This window comes from Danio rerio, chromosome 1, assembly GCF_052040795.2.
Source record: "Danio rerio strain M-AB ecotype USA chromosome 1, GRCz13ab, whole genome shotgun sequence".
Lineage (NCBI taxonomy): Eukaryota > Metazoa > Chordata > Actinopteri > Cypriniformes > Danionidae > Danio > Danio rerio.
The window spans coordinates 50,202,822-50,215,874 of NC_141021.1; the positions used below are offsets into that span (position 1 = coordinate 50,202,822).

The 13,053-nt window shown below is 34.7% G+C and overlaps 1 protein-coding gene across 3 annotated transcripts in view; it reads right to left on the bottom strand.

The window, feature by feature from the left end:
* Positions 1-13,053, bottom strand: part of neurl1aa (neuralized E3 ubiquitin protein ligase 1Aa) — a 128,691-nt gene that overhangs the window by 64,882 nt on the left and 50,756 nt on the right. Inside the window, exon 1 of one of the 3 annotated variants that reach the window (XM_087236045.1) lies at positions 6,886-7,082. The exons of 1 other annotated variant lie outside the window; for it this stretch is intronic. In XM_087236045.1, coding sequence (XP_087092171.1) covers positions 6,886-6,919 — 34 coding nt within the window. In that variant the 5' untranslated portion in view covers positions 6,920-7,082. 3 annotated transcript variants of the gene reach the window in all.

Sequence of the window (13,053 nt, forward strand, 5' to 3'; positions counted from 1 at the left end):
TCACTGTCACATGATGCTTATATTCTAATATGTTTCTTCAAATGTTTACATTTAGTTGACCTTTGCCTGATCATCTAATCCACCAATGCTTCTAAGTTTGTAATACATAAAAATGTACACGTTTCATATTATAAATCTAGTAGGTGATTTACTGTATAGCAGTACATGAGCCACCCTGCAGCTCAACACTGGTAACTCACTGAGGCTACGCAGTGCTGAGCCTGGCCAGTACATGGATGGAAGACCACATTGAAAAACTAGGTTGCTGTTGGAAGTGGTGTTAGTGATTCTATGTGGTCTATGTGAATCCTAATGCCCCAGTATAGTGAATGGGACACTATAATGTCAGTGAGTGCCGTCTTTTGGAGGAGACATACCGAGGTCCTGACTCTGTGTGGTCATTAAAAATTTCATGGCACTTCTCGTAAAAGAGTAGGGCCTCCATAGCCCTTACCAATTATGGCCTTCCATTCAGCCCCATTCACCAAATTGGATCTCTCTCTCTCTCCACTTCCACCTATAGCTAGTATGTGGTAAGAGCACTGGCGCCGTTGTGCTGTGGCTGCCGTGGCATCCAAATGAATGCCCCCCCCCCCCCCCCCCCCATAATGCTCTATAAACAGTAAATGCACATTACATTAAATTAGATAAGAATGAAAGGCACTGTCCAAATTAGGGTTCCACATTATATCGTATCAGCATCGAAATCGCAATGTGATCATTCGCAATACTCACACTAAGTCTGCTTTATAATGTATCATTTGCATGTGATTTTAAAAGCATTCAGCCAACAGAAATTGTAAAGCTTGTAGATACAAAGACTTATGTTGAAAGAAGTTTGTAGATTAAGGATACAGTTTTAAACAATTAATTTGATTGAATTATTATAATTTATCAATTACAGTACCTGAATACTGTAAGACTCGGAAAACAATAACACAACATTTGTTGCAGTTGTCACTTTCTTTATTGTATTTATCGATTGCTTATTAGATTTTATGCAGATTCACAGAATCGTCCTGTTTGATCTGAAACTATGAATTCTTTCTAAATTCAAGTCATCTGGGAAAATTGCATTTAAATCGCAATAAATATCGCAAAATAAGAAAATATTGCAATCCAATATCGTTGTCACATAACCAGCGATCGCTCTTTAGAGATCGCTGGTTCTCACACAAACACTAGGACTACACTTCCGCCTTCTTCTGGACTACATATGCATACATGCACTTCTCCCAGACACTCACGCCTGCTCACTCATCTAGCTTGATTACATTCGCACACCTGAGGACTTTCAGAGACTGATAACACACCATACATAAGCCACTTATTGACCCATCCGGTTTGCCGAGTCTTGTTAGCTGTTTCAGTTGCATTACAACGCGTTTCTCCCTGTCTTGTTTATCCGTGCTTTACCCTAGCCTTGTATATCTGTGTTCTCCTGTTTAGCCACCTGCCTTATGACCTATTGCCTGTATATTGACTACGATTCTGTATTTGCCTGCACATACCTGTTTACACCTGATTTGACCATTGCTTGCCTGACACTGAATAAACCTGCATATTGGATCTTACCTCCAGTTGTCTCTGTCACTCCCCCCGTCGGTACAATCGTAGACCCCCTAGTCCAAATGCATTTTAAATTTCACAAAATGTATTATTGCAAACTCATGCAAATCTCATAACGGCACACACACACAAAAAGAACAGAACAAAGAATCTGTAAATTAAAAAAAGAAATCCAAAAAAAACTACATGACTGTTACTGTAGCAACTTTCCATATGCACTTCTATTTGTTCCAGTTTAAGGTGGAGTGTTGCTTCTGTTTTCCATCTGAGAGGTGACAGTAGGAAATATCTGGAGCAACTGTTGTAATGTTCCCTTTTTGACAGCCATTCTATATTAAAAAACCTTCTTATTCATCTATTTCCTGCCTCGGAGGCCAGGATGTGTTCCAGAGGTGCAGGAGAAACACCCAACAGCCTTCAACACACACAGTGTTTTTACACACTACAAACCAGACAGTCTTGTTCTCTAGACAGTTTCAAGTTTCATACAATGATCAGATAAAGCACTGAAAATCGGAGGTGAGCGAGGTGTGCGTGTCCGGATAAGCAGTTTGTATCCGCTGTCATCCTACGGCAACTTGAACTGCAAAAACAAAACTCTGAAAAATGGGAACTGAAAAGATTTGACCTACAAGCATCCTTAAATAAGTCATGCTTTTCCTTTCTTTTCTAAAATAACTGGTGCAGCAGTGACCTAGTGGTGCATGTGCTTAATACGTTAAGCGAAAATGACGTTCGAATCTGGCTTGCGTCATTTCCCAATCCTGTTTTCTACCAAACATTTCCTTTGTCTTCTTAACACTCTTCAGATACACAATTAAAAATATTTAGGGTCAAGTTCAAGACCTTAAATGAATGCATACACTTTTAAAATGGACTTTGAATGGTTCTTAAAGGGACAGTTCACCACAAAAATTGACATTTCCTCACCATTTCCTCACATTTCTTTCTTTTGTTGAACACAAAAGAAGATATTCGGAAGAATGTTGGGAACCAGCAGCCATTAACATCCATTGTAGGAACAAAAGATACTATGGATGTCAATGGCTGCTGCTTTACAACATTCTTCTTCAAAATGTGTTAAAAAAGAAGAAAACAACTCATGCAGTTAAATCCAATTGAGGTTTCACAATAATTATCGTAATAATAAGCAATGGCCAATTTTTACTAAGTGGAACAGTACGGTTTGGTACCCATTTATGTCCGTTTCCACTATCAAAAGATACCAAAAAGCAAACCGTACCATACCACTTTTTGTGTACCCATTCCAAATGATGAACGCTATTAGTTTACAGAGAAACACCACTAGCGTATGCACAAGCCAGGAGAATGTAAACAAAGGAAGCAACATTTTTAAATACACAGCCGAAACATTACTTCATAATAATATATACATATAATCATGAGCCTTGATCGACCTGAGCTTAAACAAATTTTGTCGTCGTCTTGATGAACAGTTACAAAGCCAAGAAGAAGAGCAGAATCTGCCATGTGTCTTGCTGTTGTTTATGAGGCGTCTAAAAGCACGTGCAGTTTCACTTTCTCGAGCTCACGTGCGCATCATTATTTAAAATAACCAACTCGACCTGATTTAATAGCATGCCCTTGATTAATGAAGAGCTTCAACATCTTTTCAGAAACAGACAATCGTTAGATTGGCGCGTTAAAAAAAAAAAAGCCTGAAAAAACATAGGAGCAAATGATTCTTTCAGCAACCTAAAAAATAAAGATGAGAGGTTTGTAATGACTAGTAGACATGGGCCGGTATAAGATTTGGATTTTGGTTTTATGGTATCAGGATATTGTGATAACGCTTCTAAAATATATTATTTTATATTTATTTTAATATAATTTTAATTAAATTTCCACGTTGAAAACGTGAATCATTGACTTCTGCTGTCTTCATTAGTTTCAAACACAGATTTCTTTAACATTTAAAACGGCATCTTTGGATATCATTTCTGCTGGAGATACTTTTGTCCCAAAAAACAAAACAAAAAAATTAAAAAAAAAGTACAGAAAACATTTTTCACATTTCTTAGGAACGGTTTTACAGAAAATGTTGGAGGTTTTAAAACCTTGACTTTTCCAAACCGCGGTATACCTTAAAAACGGTTATCGCCCCATGCCTAACTGACTGTATATGTTTCATATTGTTTATGAACCCAGATAAGGCCTGAATGTATGTTTTGGGTATTTTTGTAATTGGTAACATTTCAGAGACTGTAAGGCTCTGTATGTTTTCATAAATGTTTTTTTTTTTTTTAATAATCGCAGATGTTAAACGTCACAGCACCATTTTGCATTATCATTGATCTGCAGCTATAATCAAATCCTGTTCATAGAAAGGTTAGTTATTAACATTTATATAAAATTAGGCCAATTTATGTGTATAAAGCATCTGTTTTGTATATGATACATGAACAACCCTTATAGCTTTTACTTTAACATTTCCTCCAGCGAAAATGACACCTACTACAACTTTCTGTCGCACACCACGCTTACCAAAAGGGTACCATTTGGCAGTGGAGAAACAAGCCTGATAAAGGTGACCCATACCAAACTGTACTGTATCACTCAGTGGAAACAAGTCTTAAATGATGACAGCATTTTCAGTTTTGGGTCAACTATCTCTCTAAATACTTTTTTTCTTGTTTTACATTTTCATTTTGGAGCTGACTGATTTGTTTTTAAAATGTCAGGCTGTTGCGCTGATATCAACCATAGCAGTTTTGCAATGTAATTTATTTACTTTAATTTAAACATTCTTTTACTATATGTTTGGAACAAGTGCACTTTCTATACTATCAGGTGTTACTACACACACCGTTAAATCTCTAGTCCCTGTTTATGTAATCGGATGTGATATATTCAGTATATGCTTTAATTAGAATTAATGATCAAGTGGGTCACATCCACCAAGGGTTCAGATTAACTCCAGGCCAATGAGCTGAAGTCGGAGACAAAGTAAGACTGGGAGATTTACATAAGCCAACTGCTTTGTGCTTGTTTCAGTTACAGACACACACACACAGACACATGGAAGATTGTCAGCCAATCGCCCTGCAGGCCAACGGAAACATCCTGTACCAGATCAACCTGTGACATTTAAACCACGATGAATATGTCTGTGTACAGTAGGTAGTCTGCTTGCTAACCATAGATGCATTTATAGCAGTATAGGCAACAATTGAATTTGGTATACAGTAGTATCATCCAGTACTTTAATTCTACTTTCAAATAGAATAGTTACTAGTATAAATCTGGAATTTTCTTCTATAATTAGCATTTTTTCAGCCTCCAACGTTTATGTTCAGATATTTTAATTAAATGATAATAACCTATTATTTACCATAAAAACACAGAGAAATGAAAATATTAGTTGGCACTTGGATTTTTCCATCTTAGGGCTGCACAATATATCTTTTTAGCATCGATATCACAATGTGCACATCTGCAGTAGCCACATCGCAAGGTCTGCAATGTTAGTCTGGATTATAGTTGACAAGGAGCCACAGAACACTTCTGATTTGTGATTAAAACACATCTTAATTTGAGTCACTGCTAAGTTTAACCATAATAGAGTGAAGGTTTATCATTTGCATGTTTTTTGTAAGGCCTTGGTTGAGCATTTCAGGAGTGTTTGGCCACAAAAAAGTAGGATGTTTGGAGGCGTAACCAAGAATAATTGTATTTAATTAAGAGTTTTTCTTTTTTAGATTGTTTGTCTTGTTTCTAGTCCAAATATCTACGTTTCAAAGTGAAAATACGATTATTTTAATAACCCCAAAGGCAGAGAATTTAGCATGTTTTAAGAAAAAACTCTCGATTTTGATTTATTTATTCTGAGGGCGAAAACTAAATATTTTTACTTGATCTACAAGAAATTTGGACAAGAAATGTGACAAAGGATGAAATACATAAATAGTTTGCAATTATTAAATTTCTGTACCTGCATACTGTTACTCCTCAGAGAACCATCAAATAGAGCTATTCAAACTATCTTGCGAAACTGTATTCATATTGGCAGAGAATTTAGCATGTTCTTCTAAAGGCGAAAACAAAACAATATTTTTACTTTATCTACAAGAAAATTGGACAAGAAACGAAACAAATTATAAAATACATAAATATTTTTTGGCATTGCAATATATTTAATTTTTGTACCTGAAAATACTGTTAGACTCCCCAGAAAACTCTCGAATAGAGCTATTTAAACTGTCTTGCAAAACTGTATTCAAATTGACAGATAATTTAGCATGGTTTAAGGAAAAACTCCTACTTTTGGCATATTTCTTCTGAAGTCAAAAACAAAACAATATTTTTACTTGATCAACAAGAAACGAGACAAAATATGAAATACATAAATATTTTTGCATTGGCATTTTTTTATTTCTGTACCTGAATACTGTTAGCCTCCCCAGAAAACTATCGAAACTGTATTCATATCGCAATATTAATCGCTGAAAAATAAAACATCGCAATATCAGATTTTTTACAATATTGTGCAGCCTAATCTGAATTCTTCACACACACACACACACACACACACACACACACACACACAAAACTATTGTCATATGCATCCGGTTATTTTAACCCAAACTTTGGGTCAAGTATGGACGATCTCAACATGATTTTTTAAAATCCAATTGAAATTACATTTTATTAACCCAACGGTTGGGTTTGACTCAACATTAGATTAGAAAACAACCCAGCATTTTTTATTAACCCAGATACTAGTTTCAAGTTTAGCAAGGAATGCATCTTAGACCTGTCTGCCAACACCTGGCTATGTAACAGCCACAACAAGAATTTCAGGACGTGTCTATTGTGTACCCAACCATGCATTTAATGTAAGACCTAATCAATTGATTTATTGGCTTCTCTTATGAGCCAGCTGCTGCTCCATGGACTTTTCCACAATAAAACGTAACGCACTGGAAAACCCGAAGTAATTCCTGCCTTTCCCCAAGAACAGAGGGAATCCCCACAAATTCCCTTCCCTTTCTCACGCGTTCAAGCTGCTGTGGGGGAAACACGTCTGATGTAGAACGCGCGTTCACTGGCACAAGCCCCCGGACGCGGAGACGCGCTCGCATATTCAGAGCGTAAAATCTCCAGAAACCTAAACAAATAATATCAACGTTAAAACTAGAGACTTGTGTACGAATGTGCTTTACGTTTTAAGCATACCACCATCTACGTGACTCTCTCACACAGGCGCTTTCCATTAAACCTATCTATTCTTCACAATCATCAGCAGGCATACAGAAGAAACATCATTCAGCGGTTGATTGGAGATCAGTTGCTCACCGTACAAGGCGTTTCGGGTTATCTGGCCTCCCATGGCTCAAAGCCGGGTCACCGTTTAGCGCTCGCCGCGTTTATTTCTCAAAGGTCCAGAGAGCGATAATTCCACACCGACACCATGCTGGAGGAGAATATCTGTCGGCCCCCCGAAACGAGATGTAAACAGTCAGACACTCCTCCTGCCTCAGTGCTCATTGAGTGAGCGCGAGGACACAAGCGCCACACTGACTCATTTACATAGTGGGCGGAGCTAAGAGCGCTTGAGTGAGTGTCACGCCCCTCCACTACAGTCACAGATCACACAGACATACAGTGCTCTACATAAATGTGTACACCCCATTTTGAAACCGAACATCTCAGTTGATTGAATTTTCTCAGTGAATATAGGCCATATATTATGGTGCATTTCAACAAAACAGATTGATTAAACGGATATATTTATTAAAATAATAGTCACAGAGCATATTTAAATATAGAGATATTACATTTCAAAATATTGTAATTTAACAATTGTTTTGTTTCTCTTAAATTTTCTGTTTTTTAATAAAAATTTTAATATTTGTTCCTGCATATAAATTTGTGTGTACTAATTTTGGACCATTATCATGGGTTACTTTGTTAGATTAGCTCCACATTTAGCTTTGTTACTGACTAATCTAATGTACAATATCTGCACAAATATAATATTGTAAAGCTTCTGATAGAAAATATTAATCTAAATGAGAGATTTGTGAGAGGTGTACTTATATATGTTGAGCACTGTATCAGACTATCCGAAATCTCTCCATAAAAGATATGCAAGCTCAATCTATTCTATAACTTCAAATATAAATACATGGACTGACAAATATCTCTGCACTTTTCTGTTTTCAATTATTTTACTATGTATATGATATTTTCAGTTACATTGTATTTTGCCATTTGTGGCTATATATTTGGTTACTAATTATTTTAATATCTTTATCATAATTTCAGCTTTATTTGGTAAATAGCTTAACTTAATTATTGTAACTAGCAAAAGTGTTAATGCTGGATTTGCAGATTAAAGATGACAGACATGACATTTACAAAAGTGATTTTTAAGGATGAAAATGATCATATTTGATGTTTGAAATAGATTTCGAGAGAATAAAACTACAACAGATTTACATTTATGCCATAGCTAAACAACATACTTTTTTGACTTATTTATAAAATTATATACATTTATTTTGTTCTTTACTAAGAATTGGATAACATCTAGTGATTTGGCAGATACTGTTTATAAAAATTCATTCATTTTCTTTTCAGCTTAGACCCGTTATTATTTAGCGGAATGAACCGCCAACTTATCCAGCACATGTTTTACACAGCGGATGCCCTTCCAACTGCAAGCCATGACTGGGAAACACCCATACACTCTCATTTCCACACATACACTATGGCCCATTTAGCGTACCCAATTCAACTAGCACATGTCTTTGGACTGTGGGGAAAACCGGAGCAATCTTGTTGTAATATGCCTGACAAATAATGTTGGTACATACACATAATGTTTTCATCTTCAAGTATAAGTTAAATGATCCTTTATTGAATGCAATTTAAATTAAATTGAATTACTCTTATTTTTTATTATTAAATTTTATTATAAAATAGACACATGCTCTAGAGGGAAATTAAGCTTCATTACTTTTGATGCGTAAACATCTTGTATTTATAATAAATAAATATATACGTGCATATATGTAAATACTTGTATGTTCATAACAAATCTGTATATACAATTCAACATTCGGAGCTTTTTGACTGAGTGCATGTCTGTTTAATGTTTGTTGTCTTTTTTCATATTCATATTCATGTTGTCACTTGTCACTTTATGTACACTGGAAGCTTCTGTAGCCAAAACAAATTCCTTGTGTATGAAAGCACGCTTGGCAATAAAACCGATTCTGATTCTGATCTTTATTTATTTAGATCATTGACCCATATACTACTAACTTTTGCATTTTAAGTCCTAGCTTAATAAATCATTAGCGAAATTCAATAATATTAATTAGTTTTTAATGTATTTAAAGATTAACATATATATATATATATATATATATATATATATATATATATATATATATATATATATATATATATATATATATATATATATATAACTTGTTTATTATTATTATTGCTATTATTATTATTATTATTATTATTATTATTATTATTATTATTATTATTATTATTATTATGAGGTGGCACGGTGGACTAAGCTGAAGGAAAATGAATAAATAAATGAATGAATGAATTTTTATTATTATTAGATAAACCAGTATATTATTTTTTGTCTCTATTATTTAATAATGAACATAAATACAGGATGAAAACCTATCTCACACTGTAAAACCCAACAGTCAACTTTATCAAATGAAATGAGTGTTGTTAACTCAAAATTGACTGAAAGTTAAGTCTACTCATTTGAAAAGAGTTTTGAACTCAGCGTTGAAGGTAATTAGTTAATTAAATACTTTATTAACTTAAATAGAGTAAGTTCACAGAACTCATATAGATTTGTTTTTTGTAACTCAAATGGTTTGTTGTCATAGTTTCCTCAAATGGTTTGAGTTGCCTTAACTTATTAGGTTTTACAGTACTCAGTTGGTTTGAGTTCTCTTCATTTATTGGGTTTTACTGTGCTCAAATTGCTTTGTTTACTCAAATGGATTTAGTTCATTACTCATTTGGATTAGTTTTTGAACATAAATGGTTTGTTTCAATCGGTTTCCTCAAATGGTTTGAGTTACTTTAGCTTTTTAGTTTGATAGTGCAGGAATATGCAGAAAAAAAACATCTCTTAAGAGGAAGCACAGGTTTCAATTTAAAGAAAAGATGAAGTGATAAATGTGGAATATTGGTGAACAAACAGCCACAAAGCAGTACCGAAAGAAGCATGCTTAGTGTAAAATGTCATGTTTTCTGTCATGTGTTTGAGATAACGTTCAATGCCAAACAAAGTCCATATGTCAAATCCACCATACTATTTCAGCAGAATGATTCTATTAGCTTTTGTTAAAGACACAGCATGTTCCTCTCCTCTCTGGCTTTCTGGAATTATTGTTTTATGTGACCCCTGAGATTCACTTCTGTTAATGGCATCTCAGGTCAAGCTATTTATACTCACTCCACTGATCTGGGAACAGGTACTCCTAACCCAGATTTCTACCTCATATGCTTTATCAGAAATAATACTGGCTGAGGAAATGTTGAAATAAAGTTCATGGGAAGGTTTGTTCATTACACTTTAGGTTTGATATTCCTGTAACAGAATTGTTATTTGCATTACATGACATAAATTGGTAATGAATAAAAAACTATACTGTAATAAAATATAGATAATGCAGATAATCCAAAAGCATAGTCACATGACAGACAAATAGTCAGGACAAGCAGCAAGACAATGTAAACAGTAAAACAAAGCAAGCAAGACAAAGAAAACACTTTATTATGCTCACTTACAGTTTACAAGACTCAGCAACGATTGTGTGTGAATGAATTGTCTTTATATAGTCCTAGTAATCAGTCATCACTGTGTAATAGGAATAGTGTCAGAGGGAATCAGGAACTGGTGTGTGAGTGCAAAGACGTCTGGGAATTGTATTTCATATAACTGCAGATGTGTAGTTCTCCAGAGATCTTCACAGACTAAAACGCTGGTGATCGTGACAAATACATTCTCAAGATTAAAATTTTAGGGCAGATATCAAAGTCCAAAAAAAAAAATAAAGTAAAAAAAAAAAACAGTCAATATTAACAGTTAATATTTAAATATTTAATATAAGTTAATATTTTTTAAGTAAAGGGTTTCAGCTGCATATTAACAAAATAAGAACTCATAAATTCAATTAACTCATTCTCACTATTGCTTCCCTGATTACATGGAAAACATTATCCACTCAAATCACGTTAGCATAATATTTACTTTTTTGCCGTCCTTTTTTAACAATTGGAATTTTTAGGGGAATCATAACAAACCACAGGCCTTCATTGCAGAACCCCAGTACTTTGATCAAAATGAAATCATCGCTCGCTCCACAACGATGGGCTGATTGGTGCTCTCTTTCTCTCGCTCACACATGGTGCACACATTTTTGGGAGCCTGTGCCCAAAACACACAAGCCCTTGTGCTTGTACTTTTGTCTTCAGGAATCGGGAATTGTCATACGTCTTTCATTAGCACAGCTATAAAATAAATCGATGTCCTTTTAAAATACATGACAAAATTAAATCAATGAAACAAAAAACAACCTCCTCTGAGAATTGACAGCGTGCATGTTTGGCATTTTTTTGTTCGAGATGATCTGAAAAAGTTTGCGTGGATTTGATGTTGAGTTTGCGTCAATTTCGGCTAATAATGGGATGGAAGGCTCAGAATTTGCTGTAAACAACATGAAAGCATAGATTCATCTTGGACCCTGTATTAATAGTGTGAGGGACATTTCCTGGCCCACTTTGAGCTGCTTTAGTACCAGTCTCAAAGCTCAAATCATCTCAATTTAATTTTGTGAACATGACAGCGAGTTTTCTAAACTCAAACATAGTCTCCACAGCCACCAGATTTCAGTCTGTTAGAGCTCTTTTGGGATGTGCTGGAAGGAGAAATTCACGTCATGGAAGTGCAGCCAACAAATCTGCAAAAACAGTTATGCTGTCATATCGGTATTGCCCAAAATTTCTCAATCTTTCTCCAGCAGTCTTTTCCACAATTGTCTCTTAATCATTAACTTTAACTCAAAACAAGACATTGTTATACATTCACTTTGATTTATCTTACTTTAACAGGATTTTTGTTTAGCTATAGCTTTGATGGCTGCACAAACTGATATTTAAAAATCAACAGGTTGTTCTATTATTATTATTATTATTATTATTATTATTATTATTATTATTATTATTATTATTGTGATATTGTTCTTGATGCAGTTAACACTTAAATTTAGGATACTGTATAGTGCACAGAGATCTAGTTGTAAGGCTAGTTACTGTTTTGACAAAAGTCCACGTGAAATTAAAATCTAAGGTTCCAATTTTTTTTCTGTCGAACACAAAAAAAGATATTTTGAAAAAAGCTGAAAACCTGTAACCATTGACTTCTATACACTGTAGAAAATGTAATGACAAAGTCAAGACAACAAACCATTTTTATTTTTGCTTTGACATATTTTAACGCTAATTAGGTTACTAAACTAAACTTTTAGTTATACAATGTTTAACTTAATAGTTTTAGTCAGTTTGACTGACGCAAGTTAAGAAGTTATTTTGATTCAACAAAAAAAATTTAAGGCAGCAATATTTTTTTTAGCCAATAGTAAATACTATAGAAGTCAATAGTTCACAAAAAAAAAAAACTGAAGATAATTAACAAGTAAAGAGTGAATAAATGATGACAGAAATGTCATTTTTGGGCGAACTATTACTTTAAGGTAAAATATGCTGGGTTCCACACAATTTCTTCATGTTATCCCAACACACACTGATTTAGTTAACTTAATTGTTTTTACAAATTTAAGTGGATTGAACATAAAACAATTAAGTTGTCCCCCAAAAAACTCAAGAATTATATTGATTCAACTAATTTTAACTATGAATTGTTAACAATTGTAACCTGCCAAATTGGCTATTGTGTTGATAAGGGCATTACACAACAAGGTACAGTAGATTTGTGGTTGTTCTACCCGTGTCAGATTTGATCTACTTATATTAACAGGACATTCAGCAACGCAAAGAGCCAATGCTTTTCAACTCCTCTCACCCGACACTTGGGGTAAACAAATTTATGCTAATTGCTTCATGTACCATAAAAATGCACAAACTCTGAAACTTGAAATGACTGGGAGCACTTTGTAATTGGAGACTGGCCGGCAAAGTGTCCGTGAAATACTATCCTCATTAGAAGCAAGAGGCAGCCGATGCTGGAGCAGCACTTCTGGATGACTTGACAAGCACTGCGGCTGAACCCGAGCACTGAAAGACGGCCAAGGCCTATTACGCTGACCTTTAGGATTCTGATCCCAAAGTGGGACTGTTCCTTTGCAGATAGCACTTCAATGCCGCAGTTGCAGAGGAGCTCGCTGAGGCTGGATATTTGAATGTTTATTGTGTTTGTGCATGCGGATGCCTTAATTCGTAGATGCATATTCT